Consider the following 21,242-nt stretch of genomic DNA (forward strand, 5'->3'; position numbering starts at 1 on the left):
TCAATCCACTGAGGAACAGCAGCCATTTGCTTAAGAAATGTCACTGTAGCATGCATGTAACAGCTATGCGAGTAGTAAAAGGTTTTCTGTAGCTATAAAAGAAGGATTCTTGCTCTACAATGTGAACAATTTAGTTTGTTAGGCAAGACATGCAATAGGGAAAGCAATTCTTGTCTCAGTGATTTTTTTTAAAACCAACAAATGAGCCTGAACTTCAGTGTCCTCTTAGGACCAGCCCTGGGGAAACAAGTCCAATTCTGATCTGTTTGAAAATAAAGTCAGTCCTGACAAATCATCTATGGTATATAATACCAGCTTATAAGGAAACTGTCCAAGTTACTGGTCATGCTACAGAATTAATTCTTTATGTGGAGACTTCAGTACCAATCTAGCAGAATCAGCAAAGTATAGATATTTGTTTGAAAAACTTCAATAGGGAGTTTTTACTACCTTTTTAATTCATAATTGTGTGTAATTTCTTTAGTGAAATTGAATAGAAATCAGCTGGAGCTTTAAAACTGAGAGACGGTACTAGCTTCTTGATTTCTGCCCCCCCCCAAGATCAATCTAATTTGTGATATGGGAACCAATAATATAGGAGTGCTTGTTTTCGTATCCTGCAAATGGTCATGTGTACACTTTCAGAATAGTTTGTAAGGCTGTAGTGACACCACTTTCAACATTTTGCAATTAAAAGATTTCCATGCTTTTGCACTGAAAGTTTACCTCTTCAGAATCACATATAGATGTGTTAGTCATTGATGCCAGAAGAAGAAACCTTGAAAGGCTGTCCTGATCAAGAGATGTTTGTTTCCTCTTCTCACAAAGCAGTTCTTTTTGAAATTGTCAGGGAACTGAACTTTATTCTACTGAAGATACAAGGTATGATGCAGAGACAGTAAACTCATAGAAAAGCTTTGCTGAATTCATGTGACTTAAGAAGTTCTCAGCACCCTATTATTAATTTATTGTTATATGTATGGCAGGCAACCCAAAGTTATCTTGACGAATGTCCTGAGGACGAAAATAGGAAGAAAATACACACAGGCGCAACCTAAAACTGGTGCTAATTTTTCTGATGCTGGCAAGCTGCAGTCAGATCAACCACCCTCGTCATCTGCTGCCAGCCTAAAGATATGGCAAATTTTAAACCCTACTCTCCAAAGCCTTTTTCTGTCTAAAAGGTAGGTTGTCTTTGCCTTGTGTCACTAAGCAAAATAATTTTCCTTGCAGTTGTTTTTTCATGAGAAAATTCTTTGTTGTACTACAGCTGTCTTGTTCATGAACTATATTCTTATGTCATCTGACTTGACTAAATTCCCTTGTACCTGGTTCCTTTTGGTAATCACTGAGAGAGATGGTGCCAGGCACGCTTTAGTGGGTTTTCTGATCAGATGGCTTCTAGATGGTTCTGTACTGACAAGACCAATTAATTCTGATTCAGCCATTGGACTCTGAAAGTATTTGGGTTTTTTTATTCTTGTGAAAAGAATACACTTGCATTTAACTGCCCTCTTTTCTCAGAGAATGTATCAAGGTGTATTTTCTCTGTTACTGTTTCAGACTAGTCATGAAAATAGGAGAACTGGCTTAAGGGGTCAGAAGAAATCCATATTAAGTCCAGTATCTCCCCCCCCCCAAGCAGCAGTCAATTGCAGATACCCAGGGAAAAGTATAGCTAGAGTGACTGCTTTTTTCACTGAGTTTTCTCTCCTGAGTTTCTGATGGTAAACAGTTTAGGGACTTCCTTCATTGGAGGTTACATTCCGACTACAGTGTTCTTCTATATTAGATTTTTCCTCTCAATTATATCCTCATTGCTTATCACCCGTGTGCCTCTGCAATGTCTTGTCTGTAAGGTAGTCTCCTGATTAAAAGCAAATTTACATCTCAGTGCAAGAGGAGATCCGAGTGCTCCCCAGACATCACGCAGTCTGTGCTGGAGTGTGCTTTGTGGATGAATACAAACAACAGGAGAATTATGCAGTTGGTGCCTGAAAGGCAATGTTCTTCATAACAGATTCAAAAAAGGCCATGGCATTACATCCTAATCCAAAATAAATGGCAATAGAAGTGGTAGAATTTAAACCACAGTTTGAGAAACTAAGCGGGACAATCAAGGGCTATACAACAAGTTGGCTGCAGTGGCATTGTATAAAGTAAGTTGTGCTGCTCTTACGCATGTGTGCTCAAGTGGGCAGTTGCATATTGATATTTGTGGTTAGCTTATTTTTGATGCTTGTCTCTTCTAACACTTGCGGATGTTTTTCTGAGCCTTACTGTTGTAATTCTGTAGAATGCTATTGTTATTCTGTAGAGTGCCACCTGGAAGGGGAGATGGGGAACAAAATCTAATGCTACCTTTTTGTGTATGTGCTACTTTTCTACCTGTTGACTAAGTGCTTGAGAAAATTCAGTCTGTTTTACTGGAGGCTTCTTGTTCACAGGAAAATCAAGGTTATTTGCTTTTTTATTCTTGTGATAAGAATACACTTGCATTTAACTGCCCTCTTTTCTCAGAGAATGTATCAAGGTGTATTTTCACTGTTACTGTTTCAGACTAGTCATGAAAATAGGAGAACTGGCTTAAGGGGTCATAGTTCTGAGAAATGTGTACAGATAATGCATGAAAGCTATTTAGAGATAAGCATTTATCAGTTTTTATACAATACTTAGATGATGTGTTAGAGGCGACGCAGTGTGAATTGTATCTGGCTAAGGTGAAATTATATGGCTAGTGTTTCTTACCCTGGTCTCTTGTTGCTTTTTTATGTTTATCTGTTTACCTGGGATTTTAAGCTCCTTAGTGGGATTTTGTTTTGCCTCTTAACAGACTGAAAGTAATGATGTTTGATTATCAAGCCTGTAAGATACATTAATTTAACAAGAAGTTTCTCTCTCTAGATTTCAGTGCAGTATTTATGATGTACTGTTATATATATGGCAGGCAACCCAAAGTTATCTTGACGAATGTCCTGAGGACGAAAATTGGAAGAAAGTACATAGACAGCCACGTAATAATTGATGCAAATTTATCTGATGCTGACAAATTACAATCGGGTCAACTACCCTCATCATCTATTGCCAGCCTACAGACATGTCAAATATTAAGTTCTCCTCATGAAAGTTCTTTTCTGTCTAAAAGGTATGTTACTCACTGCTGATTTTGCCAGTATTCCTGAAATTACATAACTTCACAATGGAAAAGAATTTCCCTGAAACAATTTTTGTTATAGTCTTTGTCTTGAAGCAGGAGATCAATTTCCTGAGTGCAAACTAACATGCTACTCCAATGAGCTGTTTTAACATTGCATTTATTCTGATTTGCTCTACTTGATGCTAATAGGCTACTTTTCTTTCATAGAAGGAATTTCCATTTGCAATAGATCAGTGTTTTGATTTGTGAAGATGGCCAAGTAATTCAAACACATTTAATTTGGTTTTGTGTCCAGAACCAAAATCTTCCTTTCTTGTTGCTGTTAATATGTTCTAGTATGATTTCAAGTAACTTCTTTTGCAAAACTTCTCCAAATTCCTCTCTGTGATGGTTCATTTCTTTTCACACTCATCCACCAGTGGTCTCAATCCCAATGGAGTGCCATTGTTCAAGGGCTCTGTGTGTGTCCTCTCATTGCTTAACATCTCCTTTTCCTTTTTTCTTCCTATGTTTAGGTTGACTGAGCATCACAATAACGCTTAACATATAAAACTAGCAGAAATCAGATATTAGAATTATATAATGTTTGTTTTGGTCTAAGATGGCAGTTGAATTCAGAGTAGCTATTTCCTCTTGTCTTTTATGGCCACCTCTTTGCTCAACAGCAAAGTACCCAGAGGAGCAAATAGCAAGAAATTTGGGGGAAGAAAATAGAAAGAGGAAGGAAGAGAAAAATGATTTGTGAGGGCAGGAATAATCAATAGTTCCCAGGTTAAAGAAATGTTAAAAATTCTTGAGAAAAGAAAGTCATACTCCTCATTCTGATACATGAACATCTTAGAGAACCTAAATTAGTAAGAATTCCTTTCTCCTTTTCTGTTAGGATACCCATTGCTGCTGAAATTAATCTGACAAAGCTGCAATTTAAATGAGGGATTTAGAACAGTTAGACTGTGTCATTTTGGAAGTATTACATTTGTTGCTAATAAACAGTTTTACATAACTTTAGGCTGACTAAAGTGGGGGAGTTTGGATTGTTGGGGGGGTGTTTACTACAAAATCTTTAATATCTATAATTTTTAGTATGTGATTTTTCCACTTGGTATTGTTTTGGATGATGGGAGGTAGTGGGTTCATAGAAAGGAAGACATGAACTCTTGTATGTAACTCTCTAAATAGGAGGAAACATCTTGCATGTTTTTTCAAGCTCATATCTGGAGGGCAGCTGTTTAGTTTTATGTCAAGCACAAGAATGTCAAGCACAAAACTAGTCAGTTTTTTAGTAGTTGGTGTACTCGCTTTAGATTTGGAGTGGTTCATTGTTTGAAGGATTAATATTTCATTCCTGTAATATGCTTTTTCTGGTGAATTAAATAAAAGGCTTGTTATTAGCAGGAACCAACATTAGGAGGATTTACCACCTTTCCCCAGTGACCAGCACATTAGTGCAAGTTGTAATACATATCACATGGGAGATGGAGAATTTAGGAATTATTTCAACAGAGATGTGGTTTCATCCTGGTCACCTCTCTGTAACTAAGGTTTGTGCATAAGATACACGTGGCACTGATTCTTCTGGGGTCTCTTCTTTCAGAGGAGAGGAAAAGCTCCCCCCTTATAATGATTATGCATATATATGCACATGGCCATATAGAGATTCTTTTGTATGTCAGGGTAGCTAGAATGCATGCTCTGTTTTACTGAAAATTGTGCCAGTTTTGTACTATAGAAATTTCAGATTAAGTCAAAGAATTGTTTACGATCAGAAGAGGGTGGTAATTAGTTAACCTTTCTCTATCAGCTAAAACTTGCCGCGAGTTCCCTATTTCCTTTCTTGCTTTTGGTATTACAGAATTGGTGGATTTTGCATTGCTTGTTCACTGCAACTCAGTGTGAAATGCATTTGTTTAAGTCACCACTGACCTATCAGTATAACTAATGAATTTGAGGTAGGTTTTAAATGTACAGAAACTTAGGGTTTTAAAGTGTGTTTCCTACTTTTTTCTCATGGCTGTTGAGAACACTTCAGTATATACTGCCATAGCTTTTTAGGTTATGCAAATATCTGTTAAGTGGTGCATTTTAAACTGAGTTATCAGCAGATTGGAAGTGAAAATAAAATGTGCAGAATTTGTGTATAGAGTAAATACGTTTAGGGAAGTCTATTAGCTGAAACATTCCTATTGAAATATTTCCTATTGTTGAAAGGCCTGAAATGTGATGTTGGTGTAAAACACATGCTAAAAAACACTTAATGGTTTTGTATGGTCTTTTAAGGCAGTCAAATCTATATAGCTGTTATGCATACAAATATTTAAGTTGAGAGAGAGGTGTGGGTTCCAAAATCAAGTCTTCTGTAGTGAGGTTATTCCAGAACTAAAGGTGCCTGACCTGTGGAAGACTCTGTCTCATTCAATATACAGAATGAATAATAGTGCTTACCAAACACTTTTTCTGTATATGGTTCAATTCGTGATTCTTTTTGAATGGAAAGATAATCAGTAATTTCTTCACGGTGCTTATATACTGTTCATCGCTGTAGTATTGGAGCTCTCTGGAAATCTTTATTTGTCTTTACAGTATTCCCAAAGACCAATGATACTTTCACCTACAGATGCAGCACTAAAGAATAGGCATCTTCAGAAAGTGTCCAACAGTTTTGGCTATGTAGTTAAAGATGTCAAGAATGTTCTTTCCCATGGCTGGTGGTGTTCTTTATGAGTCCAGGCTCAGCTGTTGGTGATTGCAGTCATTGTGATGATTGCTTAGCAGTTTGCAAATCGGAGACTGCAACATTCTGAGTTAGGCACATTATAAAGCAATGAACACAAAATCCCTTTGGTTTAAGTGAGGTGATGAAACGAGGAATGGAACAGATTTTCCAGAGCAGCATTAAATTGCTTTATCTATGAAATCTTCTTTATTTTCTTTTTTTATTTTCCAACTCTCACAGGAGATGAAGCAGAGGTCATTAAGGTTAGTTTCTTTTATCTTGTAACCCTGATAAATTTTCAGAAGAGAAGTCTTGTGTACTGAATATAATTAAGTTCATGTGAGAAAATATCACATGAACATATAACTAAATGTTATCCTAATGCATACACTAGAAACCAAAATACACTTACGTAGACTTTTATCAGCTGTAACTAGCCTCCAGAGAAATTGAGAGTATGTTTACAAGATCAGACCTCAAATGTGAGGAAGTCATACTGTTCAGTCTGTCACTACCTCCTGAATACATTCTCTTATTTATAAAAAAGCTAATAAAAAAAACTCCAAACTGATTACTTTCTTACCTGTCCTTCCTTTTAGAATGAAACTACAAACTCAACTGAACACCTGTAGGTTGCCTAGTTTCTCGTACTGTAATCCGTTTCTGTTTCTTCGTCATTCATGTCCTGTCCCGCCCCACCCCCCTTCAAAGTTACTGTTTCAGGCCCTTTTGAGCATGAATTTCTATTTCAAAGCTTTTCTCGTTGCAGGAACTTACTCAGTGGTTTCTATTAGCAGTTCTAAATCTTATTTAAAAATATACTACATTGCCTCATTCCCACTGCATTCATGACAAAGGCAAGGATACACTCAACTAACTGTCATCCTCTCTTTTTTTTCTTGTTTTGTGTTCTCGTTGCAGTCATGCTTTACAGCAAAATAATATTTTAGTGTCTGATGTCAAGCATGTCAGATTTTCATACTTTGTACCTTTTAGAAGCATCAATTTCATTAATAATGTTAGAGTATCTGTGTATTTCCATGATGGGGATTGAATTAGTTTGTGTTTCATTTGCCAAGCTCCACATGCTTATGAGAGAGGCAGAAGTTTGTGGTCTAACCAACCCTTGTTTCTGTTGGGATTTTTATTCAGTATTCTTTCAAAATCAAAGATAAGTCATAGTTAATATTCTTTACAGGTCTGAGCATTGCCTGAGAAAGACAGATGATCAGTGTAAATTGACCAAGGCTTCCAAGGAACCAGAAAAAAATAATGCCTTCACTTTTAGAAGACGGGAGCTGCAGAAGAAAGGTTTGTAGTGAGCAATAATCTGGCATTTAAATATGCATTTTGGAGAGTGTTGGGAAATTTCCTTTTTTTAATTTAGTATTATGAGGAGAGCATAGAAACAAAACAGGCACGCAGTGTATGTGTTTCCTCAAAATGCAGTCTTTTACAGATGTGGTAAAATATATCAAATAGCTGTTTTTAAATAGGAATAAAGCTATGGTGAATGAGACCTGTGGAACAAAAGGGAAACTGAGGGAAGCTTCACTGCACCATTGTAATTGTGATTTTATAAGAAGTCTTTTATACTCAAGAATGTAATACATCAAGAATGCTCAAATGGTTTGTGAACCCTGCTAAAATGTTTATGCTATATGGCAATGTTCATATTTACTACTGAATGATGAGCTCTATGCTGAGTCAGCAGGGAGAACATAGTATCTTTTTAATACTGGTATTTGCAGATTACAACAGGAATGGAGAATATTGCATGCAGCAGAAGATAAAAGAAAGGCTGGAGTATGGAATGCTAATTCTTACTTGGAAGGGAACTATAAATTTGGTTTTACTCATCTTAATTAGTCATGCAATAATAATCTTTCCTTAATTATTTTAGGGAATATATTTTGGCAGCCACACACAATTAAAAAGGAAAGAACTATCATGGAAAGTATCTGCTTCCATGCATTTTACTTAAGACAGATATGAAGAAATACAAAATTTTTTGAGGATAATCCATTAAATAACCTTTTTTCTTCTGACACAGAAAACAAGAACTATGACGAACTGGAAAAGAGGAGCAGATACGTGAACAGTACCACTCTTAGTCAGAAGGAATCTGGCTCTTTTGATTCTGAGAAAAGGAAAAGAAGATCTAGTTGCCATATTTCTGATGACTGTAATGTACACATTCCAGAAAAATCACTTCTACTGTCTGTAAGTTGCACTTAATTTTAATGTATGTGTTTGTGTACACACATGCACACATACTTCAATAGCAGCAGTAGCAACATCCAAAATAAACAAATTATACTAATAATTAGGGTATCTAGGGGTACTGTTGTACCTGTTGGGGGAAAGTAGTTCAGTGGTGCATCAAGAAGAGTAAGTATACGTACTTCTGTCCACAACATCAGGATACTCTTGTGGCAGAAAGGTTGTGAGAGATGAATGACAGTGTTTCCTTCAGGCAGGAGAATGGAGTGTAACAACTTTGGAAATAAGGCATCTAGTTACTTAAGTGAAGATGGTATAGAACTAATTAGGGACTTTGATACAAAAAATATGAAGTATACTGGGAGTTATTGAAATCTTGCAGATGTCATCCTTCTCCCTCCTCCTCAGTCTATTGTACTATTCCCTAAAGTTTAATTCTTATCTGTCATTAAGACTTGGGGGGGAAAAAAAAAGAAAAAAGACTGAGGGAATCAGTCAGTCAAGTACAAACTGTGATTTATATTCAAACATTTGAATACAATAAAGGCATCTCTGTAACCTGATTAAAACCCCACAGGAATAGGTAATTGCCAAGTCCTGTTCATGCAGTTGACCCAGCCACCCATTTGCAAAGTAGTGAACATCACTAGTGCTTGGTCTTTCAGTGTTAGACAGTGAGAGAGCTGCTAAAAAATCGAAAATCGTTTCTTGTTCAGTTTGAATGGGGGTCATAGTAGACTTTTAAAAGATTGTCCTTCATGCCTTTGTGTAATAACCTTTGGATTACAAGGAGGGAGAAATCACCCTAACTTGAGCTCTAAATGCAGTTGCATTAAGATATAATTATTTTGTCTATCACATAGTTAAGTGTCAGTGATCACTGATCTGAACCATCATAGAAATGTCAAGAAATAAACATATATCCTGTCTCTGATTCCTGTTTTCTAGAAGGAGCAAAGACTGAGTTCAACTCGGTCTCAGGGCCGCAGAACACCCTGTGAGGATGCACAAGGTCACAGATCTAATACAGTTCTGGTGCTGGATTGTATTCCCCAGCCATTAGAGAGAGACTGTACAGACACTTCCACCCACAATCACTTAAGGCCTGCTCCCAGCTGCACAGAGGAACCTGGCTCAGAGTGTCCTCCCAGAAATTTGTCAGAGAAACAGCTTTCTGCCACCAGTGAGGATGTGATTTCACCACGAGTTAGTACCATCAGGAAATTAAAGATGGACACATCACAGTACCTGAGCAAGCTGCGGAACAGAATCTGCAGGGGTAATCGGCAACGTGTTTCAATTGACCCAAGTATGTACTGTATCTGCGCTGCTGACAATTACTGTTGGTAGGCTTAGGTACTAGGGGAACTCATGCATGACTGACTAATTGAAACATACGGAACAAAATATTGAAGACAGATTTCATGTTGTTTGTAATGCATTGTGCAGGTTAGAGAACAGTGCCTAGTGCCAGTGTCCTCCACTGGAGTGTAAAGGGTCTTGTACTTGAGAAAAAGGATAGACAGCAGGATTTTCAAATTCCAGGCCTTATTTTGCAGCTGATTTTGTGGCTATGGAAAATCAAGCTTGTACTTTTTAATGATGCTTAAACTGAGAAGAAATGTTCTTTCTTCTTTGAAGCAGCTGTGTTGTGGCCTGTTTCTTTTAATAGTCAAATAATTTTGAGAATCTTGGGTAAAAAGCGTTAATAAAGATACAAAGCAGTACCTGTTGCATACACTTTCATGCACACAGACCTTGACTGGTTTGGGCAATGTACTTTGATACTACATACTGCAAGAGAGAATTCTTTGCTTATCTGAAATCCACAATGAATGAAATATTCTCAAGTCTGTGTCTTGTAGTATATGTATACTTCTTTTTTCCTCTTTAGTTGTCCTTTCCAGTGATGATGAAGATGGACCTTCTGAACCAAAATGCACAGAGCTGCCACAGGATAATATCACTGAGAATAACGAAACAGACCAACAGTCTGACTTCTGTTTTTCAGCAAAGGAATTGGAAGACAAGATGGAAAGTCACACAGAGCAGGTAGTCCAGTATTTGGCCTATGTATTGTTATGCCAACCCTTTGATTTATTTCTCCGATGTTTATTTTTTCTTGCATGTTAGGACAAAAGTGAAATGCTTAGAGCAGATGTGATCAGTCCCAGCAGCAAGCAGTAGCTGCAGTAATTGATTTCACAGATAGAATTCTGGACAGTCTTCAGAGAAGATCTCTGGCTCTGAAGCTTGAGTGTTTTTGCAACATAACAATGTATTTCATATTTTGAAAATAAACATTTGGAAATGTTTAATATTACAGAACAGGAAGGATCAAATAGTAACCTGAGCTAGAGGTAGACATGATGAAGATATGTCTGTGAAAAGTTTTTTTTTCCACACAATGTTTTTTATTGATTGTAGTTCAAGTCAGTAGTTTCTCCTTGTCATCCAGTCTTCTGTTGTAATTCAGTGTATGGAGAAGTTCAAGGATCTTTAGAGGTGGAGCAAGATACTGTTAGGCCCTTAAGGACATTGCCAGTAATGATTGTAATAACATTTATAGCCTTTTAATATGGAGTTTTTGTATGGAAGTTGGTTTGGGGAGTAAATTCTTACAAACATGAAGAGAAAATTCCTAAGGTTACAGGAGGGAAGTATCTCATCTAAAGCCCTATAGTAAATATACTTTTTTTTTTTTCCTCCCAGTTTTTAACAGAGTCAATTGAAGATAAATGTCCTATCAGCTTACCTTCTGGAAGCACACCTAGAAAACAGATGAACCCAGCATTGGATGTTGAATTTGATAGTCTATACATTGGGAAATTTAAATGGCTATCAACAGGTCCTGCTAGGGTAAGTAGTTCTATTATGGTGATATTTTAAGAATATGTAAAAATTAAAATTCTAGTGGTGCTTAATGTGGAAGCACTGAGTTTTGATTATTGTTGCATCAAATTGCTTTGACTAAATGGTGGAGTGTATAGTCCATTATCTTGTGTGTTTGGATTGCTGTCAGTAGAAAACCTAACTGGGATTTTCTGTGGCCCCAGTTTTCAGAGGTAAAGGTTCTGTATAAATGCTGTACTGGAACAGAAATCATACTGAGGAAGATTTTAATGAATTCTAATGGAAAATAATGGCAATGTTACTTCAAATAAACACCAATTACTTTTCTCAGAAATAGCAGAGATATTGAAGTAATCCATAGTGATCAGAGTTCAGATATATACTATGCGCTAATCTTGCATTTTAAACAGAAAATTGCTTGTTTTGTAGCTTTAAAGAGCATAAAAACCAATGCTAAAAGCATTAGCACATAGGCAACATGCTACTTACAGGGTGTAGAAAAGTAAGTGCAGCTGTACTTCAAATGGAGTACCAGCTGCAGGAGTTTCAACAGGTCTTTGACTAGGTTCATTCTATATATTGCAACTGAAAAAGAAATGTTTGAACATGTATATCTTTTTTTGCTTGCAGTAAGACATTTTGAAATCTTGGATTGTAAAAATAATTTCACCTTTTCACAAAACAGCAGTTTTGTGCAGCAGTTCTCATGCAGTAATGAAAACATTTAATGGAAATTTTCTAAATTAATATGCCAGAATCATTTGAGGGATGAGTTGAAATATTTTTAGAATTAATGCTTTTAGGTGGAAAGTGAAAATTTTCCTTGGAAAAAAACAACTTTGTTCTTTTTGCTTACTGTCATAATGTAAGAGAAACCTCTTCTCTCAGTGTATATGACAACCTTCTGTCAAAGTGACAGTAGAGAATTCTTTATGTACCTATAGCAGCAAGTAAGTGGAAACTTTGAAGGCCTTTAATTCAAAGGTTAATGTAAATAGCAAAGTAACAGCCGAGAGTTGGACCATTTATATAGTGTCCTTAATTCAAATAGTGCAGCTGACAGTCTTTATCATGGGGTCCTTAAGCTCCTTTTGTCCCAATTGTTCATCTTTTTTTTTTTCTTTTCTTTTTAAGGAGCCTGTAGGCAGCTCTGCAACTTCTGCTTATTTCTCAGTGCTTGGCACCCCTGGAAGTCACTTTGCTGTCATTTAGATTCTGCAGTATGTGTTTAGGAGTGTTGTTTTAGGTGAAATAGCCAATATCAAGTCTCAAACTAGGCATATTGGACTTGGTGGTGTTAGGTTAATTGTTGGACTCAATGATCTTAAGGGTCTTCTCCAACCTAAATGATTCTATGATATTATTTTCAGTTTATTTGGCTATAAGCAAATAAAGATGTGTAGATAATTAAAAATTCTTACTTTGTTTTAATCAATTTTTAAAAAGCAAACTAATTCATATTTTTTTAAATCTTATTTCAGTTTACAACCAAGTACATTACGATCCCATTTCAAGGTAAGAGAATTTTTTCTTCAGCCTTCTCTTAACTATATGTTTAAAGTATTGCATTAAAATAGTCAGTATGTATTTATATTGTGAATAATTTATAATCTTATTTGCTTTCACAAAGACATTAAATATTTTTTTAAATTTCATTTTTTCAATAAATAAAAGTATCGGTGTCTACAGTATAAGCATTAATAACTTAGCAGCTTCTTAAAATTTTAAGGTGAACTTGCAGTTTTAATGGCCTTGCTTCCTGCATTCCTGCATATATTAAGTGTTGAACTATAGTAAGTCTGACTACACATGTTGTTGAGGTGAAACATTAATCTTTTCAGATTAAGGTTTTAGACCCTTAGGTTTATTAAACAAAAATGTATGAGCTGACTAAAGCTAAGAGGACTATAACTGTAGATTTGCATTCAGTCCATTTTCCAAAGATGGTGTATGGTTTCTATATCTTGTAGAAGGTTTGTGAGCAGTTATGAATTGGATTGACTAAAAGAAAATAGAAGTTCATGATTTGCAATATTTTTTTCTATATTCGTAGGTATTAACTGTGCTTATTGTGAGCAAAAATACATTTTTTTCCATGAAGAATCTTGCATTTAGATGTGTAGCTTTTGGTGTTACAATTTGGTAACTTTGTTTTACGTAGTTTAATATAACTGATTTAAATACTAAATTCTCAACACATTTGAAATCTACAAGTACTGTTTTAATACACAGGGATCATATTTATGTCTTAGCATGTAATTACTGTAACATGTATGACTTTATAATTATCCATGGCTGTGAAAGATATGGTTATTTTAAATTCTGTTTTCTCCAGTGGCTCTTAATAAAAATATTAAGCTGACAGTGGATACTCTGGATCTGAGAAGGTTTGGCTTGTGGAGAAGTGATGGTGGCTGTTCTTCAACAATGATCATTTTCCTTTGGCTGTCTGTGGATTATGTAGAAAAGATTGAAACCCAACTAGGAAAGTTAGTTATCAGCAAGCCATGTGAGTAATCTCTTTCCTTAAATGCAATGAAAAGGTCTAATATATGGTGTGTCAATAAAGCAGTTATTTTATAGTTGTGCTTCTGGAATACTGAGGAAAGCCTATAGCTTTTTTTAAAATAAGTTGGTCAGTTTTGCTTTTCTAAAATGGCTCACTATACTTTTTGGAAGAAAAATCTAACATGATGTGATTCAAAACCACTGCTACTTAGTAAAAAGACCTTGTAACACAGTTCAGTTGTAACCTGCATGAGCAGGCCTTCTGAAACTACACTTGTGTATAAAATATCTCTCCCTTTAAAATAAATGCGACGTTTTAAGTGTCCTTACTCTTGAGTAATGTATATGCTAGACAAAAGGCTTGGCAGATAAAGGTTGATTTGATCTTTGACAAGATTGCATTGGGCCATTGAATTATTATTGGAGAAAATTTCCACTAAAGGCCAAATGGGCTATTTAGTCTGTAGGGTATTATGGACTGGGTCTATTTGTTTTTCTAGCATGAAGCCCTGTAAAACTGAGTATAAGTTTTGCTCAAACATTCAGAGTGGCACAATCACACAAGGTTTTTACGTTACCAAAAGCATTGCAAAATGGCATCTTCCAAAATGATGATGTCAGAGTTGCCTGAGTGAAATGTAACAGTATGTTTACCCTGTACAATCACCACCTGTATGAAGTAATGTTAACTTTACATAAGTAGTATGAGTAATTTGAAGTGAAATACTGAGTGACATTTTAGCAGTGAGTTACCTTTACTTGATGTAAATTTATCAGTTTCTGGTAGCTTCTGTAGACACAGCTCCCAGTGAAATGAGTGGAATCTGAGTATGAAGCTGTGAAGTGCTTTTTAATCTTAGGTTTATTTACCTTGATTACATTCTTGTTGTAGGAGAAACCTTCAGAAGTTGTTATTAAACTTCTATGCTTGAATGTTTTATGCCTTTTAAATTTGTAGTAATGTAAATATTTTGAAATATATGTAGAGACGTGTTGAAAAAAAGCAGTGATGGTTCTACAGATTGTGGAAAAGGTTGCTATGATTCTGCTCTGCCTTCTTAGTGTGTTAATATCATGCTGGATCTGACAGCCTGAGAGGAGGGGTGAGGCTGATGCAGCTCCATGTCCCCAGGTCCAATCAGTAGTAAGGCTGAAGATGTAGTCCCAATAGGTAGAGCACACAGAGCACTTGCATACACCACATATATACATAGCTGGCCACACAGATAAAACAGACACACAGCACTCACACGAACACAGACAGCACCAACAGCCTCATCCTGCTCCCCTCTCTGGCTGAGCAGGATGGAGGCCCACTAGTGAGAAAATATATATATACACTCATACACATATATATATACACACACACATATATATACACACACACAAGGTGGATCCCTCTGTCAGCTGGGCTCAGACACTTAGTCTGCCCAGTTGCTGGCCCTGGATCCCAGTCTCCCCAGTTGCTGGCACCTGGACATAAAAGCCACCGAGGCTGGTGCCAGTTGCTGGTACAGACTGTCATGCACACACAGGCACACAGCTGGCCAGGGCTCCCCTAGTCCCAGTAGCTGATCTCCCTGTGCTCTCATCCTTAGAGATACACAGGCAGTCTCACAGCCAGAGCTGTCCCTTAGGGACTTGCTCACCCTCCTGGCTCCCAGGGCCCTTCACCTGTTCACCTAGTTTGGCTTGATTTTTGCTAGCAATCATGCTCACTTGCACTCACTCCCATTGCTGCAGGCAGAGCCCCATACACGCCAAATAGAGAGTCCGTCACCCAAGAGAGAGTTAGAAAGGAATTTAATAAGAAGACAGAACAGACTGTCTGGCATGGCCAGACAAGTGTATTGACCAGCAAAGTATTTAGATGCAACTGGTCCTTTTTATGCCCTTAGCCCTCTACTTTCCCACGCTTGTTCCTGCCCAAATCACCTAAATAGTTCCCTTTGCCTGCCTTTGGTTCTTCCCTTAAACATCCCATAATAAGTACTGTGCAATCCCAAAATGCTCTTGCCCTGCATCCCATCATGTGTGCCATACACCTTGGCAGCAACCCCTCCTGAGTCCAAAAGGTGCTCTGGCGTTGACTCATCTTGATGGGTTTCGGGTCTGGACCCTGGGGCTGAGGCTCTCCTGGGACAGCCCTGGGAAGGGCCCAGACCGGGCGTCCCTTCCAGTCCTTAGTTCAGGTTTCTGTCTACCGTTGTGCCTCTGTGCTCCTCTGGGCTTGTGGAGGTGGGCCATTGGTGGGCTGATGGCCCCTTTGGTGGCATGGGAGGGTATTATTTGGGCTCCCCCTCCTGCTATTGTCTCTCTGCTCCTTTGTGGGTGTGCAGACAAGTTTTTATCACATAACCTAGTAGTTAATACTATCCATTCTGTCCTTTTTACAGCCAAATCTAGTGAATTTGTATTTCTTGAACTGTCCCAACCACTCACAGAATGGGAAGAAGACAGACTGACTGAATTGATTACAGGTGTGAGCAAGAAGAACAGAGCACCAGATCTCCTTGAGTTTTTGTCTTTGAAGCAAGCATTACCCTTGTTTAAGGACCTTTCTCCTGAAGAGAGCTCTTTTATGAGTTACAGTAAGGATCTACTAAAGCAATGTATGCCAAAAGAGAATACCTCAGGTGCTCATGAGCCTGCAGTTCAGGTTAGTGCGTAGCTGTTGCTTGATTCATCACCACCTGTTGGTATTCACACATTCTAGTACATTTTAGATCAGCCTTCTTTCTTAATCCATAGCTCCAAAAAAAAAAAAGAGTCATGTTTGTTATTTCTCTCTCACAGCGGGGCAGGATTTGCAGTAAACTAGATTGTGTCCATGGAAGGATAGTGTATAGACTTCATCAGTAAGTGGCAAATACTGAAGCTTTAGGTTGACTCATGGTTGCATATGCGTAGAACCACAGGGATTTCCTGCCCTTGTGGTGTCTCCAGGGCAGCAAGTTGGGAGTTAATCAAGTAATGAGTGATGGAGCCATTTTTTAGTTGAGCTGGAAGTGAAGGGGTGCGGCAGAGGAGGAGCTGTTGTATCTTGCTAGTTCTAGACACCTCTAGACATTCTTGTGGGGGCTCCACAGCCTGAAATGCTAAACAATTCCTAAGACCGCTGGGGGGATGGGGCTATGCAAGTTAATGTGTTAATACAGCTCCCTCTGAGGAGTAAATGTCTCAACCCAACCCCACATCGTTGTCACTTCAGAAATTACGTATGTTTGTTCCCATCAGGAAAAAGCACAGAGGCAAGAGATCAATCTGGCTATGAAACTGGAAACATAAAAATTGAGTCAGCCAGTTCAAATATGTATCATTTTTAGGCAGATTAAGAACTAGATTTTCAAACCTTCCAAGCATACACAGCTCCTAGTAAGACAGTCTGATACTTGTCTCCATCCTTTCAGGTCCTGTTTCTTCTCCAAAACCAGTTCTGTGTCAGTTGACTTGAATAATGCTTAAACAGTTTCAGAGAGAGGTTATGAACAGATGAAGACCTGTCATCATTTTAAAAGGGACATAACTTTAGTATTGTCTGAGCAGTGGCACGTTTGCCTAAATACTGATGTTTACATTTCTGCTCTCCAGCAAGATTCCTCTTCGGTGATGCAGGGTACTCCTGTGGGCGTCAGGTTTGGTTTTTGTGTGTTCTGTTTTACATATCAAGCTGTATAATGCTTTTTACTATTATTATTGTTTGGATTTTTTCTGGTAGGAATCAAAACCAAAAGTGGCCAGGCCTAGTTATACCCTCGCAAATAAGCAGAATAGTGGTTGTTATTCAATCTCTCTGTCCTCTGTACTGAATGAAGAATGGAAAGAAGTAAGAGAAACTGGAGCAGTTAAGAAGTAAGTATATTTCATATAAATGAGAAGGTGAAAATAAAACAAATTGAATAAACAAATTGCTGGAATAAAAGCCCTGGCTTAACTACCATTCTCTAGTTGATTTGTAAGTGTTGTGTGAAAGATGCTCTAGAAATCTAAAATATCACCAAGCTTGAATGTAGTTATTCCTGTTTCCATCCTAATAGTTAACAGACAAAATGGATGTGTTACAGGATGACAGAAAATCTCACAGAAATTAGAGAATACCTGAACTGTGACTACAAGCTCATATCATGAATGCATCAGTGGGGTAGTAGGGCCCTCATGGCCTGTGTGACTGTCCATCTAAGTCCATATTACAGCAAAACTATTGCTAATTTAAGCTAAGCCTTTTTTTTTAAATCTAAACAATGTTTCATTTCACTGTTCTGTCACACTCAATCTATTTATGTTTGTCATACAATTTACTAGTCAGTACAGGAGCTTGGTTAACAAAAGACATTAGAAAATGAGAACCCACAGATGTGTAATGCAGCAAGATATTAGGAGAGTGCTGACATGCATCAGTTCTGTCTGCACTAGCCTGTTAGTGCTTGTACTTCTAGTACAGCAAACATTGGTGAAGTAAATGGCTTTTAAGAACTCTTGCCTTTTGCCGTCACTGTTTTTACTGAGAGTATAGCAGTTGGTTTTGTTTCTGCAGCAGCAAAAATTGCTCAGTTCATGGTTCCAGTTAAATAATATGGTTGTTAATCTAAATGTTTTAAAATACATTTTAAATACTAGCGTTAGAGGTAACTTGGGCAGTTTTAAATGACTTACAGGACATATGCTGCATGGTGCATAAACCGAAGTTTGCTTGGAGACGTGAGAGTCCTTGTTGGAGTCCTAACGAATAGAAAATCACTGTGCATTCATACCGTCTAAGAATATGCCCTCTAGTGTTCCTTCCCATTTTATATGGCCATTTTTCAATTACTTTTATAAAAAAAGTAGAAAAACAAGATTAATGTAAAAAATAATCTCCTTTTCAAAAGTTTTCTCAAAATTTCAATGTGCATGGGGGTGCATATTTCTTTTATAACACTTAACTATTGGAGGAAGAAATGGTAAAGGGCTTTTGAGTTAGTCAAGTTTTGAGAACTACCAATTTTAACAGGTTTTTAAGAAAATCTGCATGTGTAACAGCCATACTAGGAAGAATGTAATGTAAAACACAGTTTGTCACTATTATAATGTGATTTGTATTTTCTAGTTTAATTGTTTATCCACCTCCACCTGCAAAAGGAGGACTGGGAGTCACAAGAGAAGACCTGGAGTGCTTAGAATATGGAGAGTTTCTCAATGATGTCATAATTGATTTCTATCTTAAGTAAGTAATCACAGCCTTAATTGTACCCTTCTTTCTGGGGCTTGATCTGAACTTGAATGTTACTGTAAATGTTGGTCACTAAATATGATATGACAATTTCAGAAGTAACAGTATGATGAATTTACAAGTTGGACATTTTTAAAGCTTTTGTGTATTCTCAGCAGTTTCACTTGTTTCAATTTCATTCTTGTTCCTCTAAAGGGCTGTGATGTAATCCAGACAGAATAGCTGGGGGAAAAAAAGCTTCTTGGCAACCTCACAGAACAGAAAGGGCTGAGCAATTTTAAGCAGGCAGTTGAACAAAGTATAGAGGGTCTGTACTAGTAGTTTATTTACTAAGTTTGCATGAAGTGGAGCATCCTCTGCTATTCTGTGCAAGAGTTCAGGAATTCGTCTGATGCACAGCTCCTGCAGAAAGGAACACAGCTAATACTTCTTGAGGAAGTTGTGCTTGGCTTACCTGCTTCATGCCATCCTGCTGAAGTTGCTTGTGAAAGCAAGTTTTCCAGAACTGGCATTGTGGGCCACCATTCCCTAAATCTGAGGTTTATTTATCCTGTGCTGACTTAAATCTAAGTAGAATTCTGTCTCTTTTGAAGGTTGCTTGCAAGAATTACGTTTTGCTTGGCATCCAGCACGGCTGCAGTAACTGTGAGCAATAGGAAGCCAGTTAAAACCTCTTGTCTAGAGGAATGGGAAAGGAAATGTGTACCAGAGTGTTTCAATGTGGTTTTACAGCAAAGCCCCCTGTATTTTGCTCTAAACTAGAAATAAATCATGCAGCGTGGTCCTCTCAATAGCTGTGGCTTCACCTCACCAGAAAAGGAAGATCTGAATAAAGGAATTTAATGCAATCATTGCAGAAACTCCTCTGCTTTTTAAATTTGTTAGACTTCCCGCATTCTCAGTTTTCATGGTTTTGCAAGCTGTTTAATGTATGACTGTTGCCCAAGTCATCGTGTGAAGCTGGAGGCACCTTGTGTATGTAGGATGACTGCAATTATGAGAGTTTTGGCCTTCCAGGATGACAGAATAAACCCTCAACCTGATGTTTATAGTAAAATGATCAACAGTAAAATCATATAGAATGAGTACTTGCAGAATATTTGTCTTAACTTTCACATGTAGAAGTAAAATGGACGATTTGTAGTACCGACATGTTCTGTGCTTTTTGTATATGCAGTATAATGCTCCATAGGTTTATACTTGGTTAGGTTTTCAAGCCTGTCTTAATGGCAAGGGCTAGAAACCTAACTCTAAAAATAAATTCAGAAGCATTAATACTGGAGCACAAATTTGCGATAACAACTGCATTCTTAGTAGTTGATTGGCTGTTACGTACTCTGATGATGCCCACCCTTACGCATATTGAAAATAGAGAGAAAAGTTTGGCATGACTAGCGGCTGTGAAGGCAACTGATAGTAAACATAACCTGAGTATGATAATTCATTAAAATAATTGTCCTTCTTTTTTAACAGTAATGGTACTTTCTAGAAAAGGAATTTAATAATTTCCTCCTTTTTTCTTTGGTAGATACCTGTTGTTGGAGAAGGTGCCAAAACATCTTGCCGACCGTACACACATTTTTAGCAGTTTCTTCTATAAGTGCCTGACCAGGACAGAAAAAAACTCTGAGGGGGATCTCAAAGTTTCGTAAGTTCATTTTGGATGCCTTTATGACCAGAAATAAACTATCTATTGATGCCACTTGGAAGTTCTGCAGATCATCTCCTAATTAGCACATAAAATAGTAATCAGTGTTCTCCAAAGGATTGGGGGTTAAATGTCATAATTCAAAATTTAAGCATTCTGTCTGGTGTTTTTCACTAACACCTACATGTGATTCATACTGAATATGAATGACAATGTTATCACCTCTCTTCAGATTTATCTGAATCTTTACTTCAGACAATTATTTATGTATTTTGATCTTTTTATTATAAACTTAGAGTTTTGCAAGGTATGCATCATTTTAAGAAACTGCACTTCTAAAGATATTTTTAAATTTACCACATATTTCATTTTACATATTGGTAATAAATTGTTGTCCAAATTTTAGTAAGAAAATTTTCTTATGCACCAAGTTTACACATTTGGTTTTTAACACTTGAGCGGAATCGGAGAGTTTCACAAAAAGGTACCACTAACAACTTAAGAACCCTGTATCACTTTGTGTTTCCAGTTAAGACTGTATAAAGGGTAAGATCATCCCTAGCACACTTTCTGTTCCTTCTCAACACTGATGTTTGAGAGTGGAACTTGCCCTGCCACTTCACTTACAGTGATGATCTGCCAGCAACTTTCATTTTGTTTTCATCATTCAGCTTATCAGGTTTTTTTTCTGTTTCTCTCTGAAGTGATTTTTCTTCTGTTATCCATGAAGTCCCCAGGTTTTTCATTCTACTGGCAAACAAGGCCACCTGCGCAAAGAGGTGTGCTATCTTGTTTGTGTTACAGTCACTGCTGGGTGAAAGCTATGTTAAAGGGAAAAAAATGCAACTTCTGTAATAATGTCAAAGATGTCTCAAAAATTCAAGGAGCTGTGCTTGAGAGAATGTCTTCCATCATTTTACGTCTTCTGACC

At 37.3% G+C, this 21,242-nt stretch overlaps 1 protein-coding gene across 3 annotated transcripts in view; it reads left to right on the forward strand.

The window, feature by feature from the left end:
- The window catches only part of SENP7 (SUMO1/sentrin specific peptidase 7), a 48,383-nt gene that overhangs the window by 13,031 nt on the left and 14,110 nt on the right, over positions 1–21,242 (forward strand). The window contains exons 6-18 of one of the 3 annotated variants that reach the window (XM_010567341.1): positions 987–1,184; positions 2,948–3,145; positions 7,069–7,181; positions 7,924–8,093; positions 9,042–9,402; positions 9,988–10,145; positions 10,806–10,952; positions 12,428–12,461; positions 13,282–13,455; positions 15,851–16,113; positions 17,173–17,306; positions 18,541–18,657; positions 20,192–20,311. In XM_010567341.1, coding sequence (XP_010565643.1) covers positions 987–1,184; positions 2,948–3,145; positions 7,069–7,181; positions 7,924–8,093; positions 9,042–9,402; positions 9,988–10,145; positions 10,806–10,952; positions 12,428–12,461; positions 13,282–13,455; positions 15,851–16,113; positions 17,173–17,306; positions 18,541–18,657; positions 20,192–20,311 — 2,187 coding nt within the window. The remainder of the gene's footprint in view (positions 1–986; positions 1,185–2,947; positions 3,146–7,068; positions 7,182–7,923; positions 8,094–9,041; positions 9,403–9,987; positions 10,146–10,805; positions 10,953–12,427; positions 12,462–13,281; positions 13,456–15,850; positions 16,114–17,172; positions 17,307–18,540; positions 18,658–20,191; positions 20,312–21,242) is intronic. The other 2 variants (XM_010567342.1, XM_010567343.1) reach the window with 2 other exon arrangements.

Source organism: Haliaeetus leucocephalus, unplaced genomic scaffold (assembly GCF_000737465.1).
Source record: "Haliaeetus leucocephalus isolate CR32 unplaced genomic scaffold, Haliaeetus_leucocephalus-4.0 Scaffold228, whole genome shotgun sequence".
NCBI lineage: Eukaryota > Metazoa > Chordata > Aves > Accipitriformes > Accipitridae > Haliaeetus > Haliaeetus leucocephalus.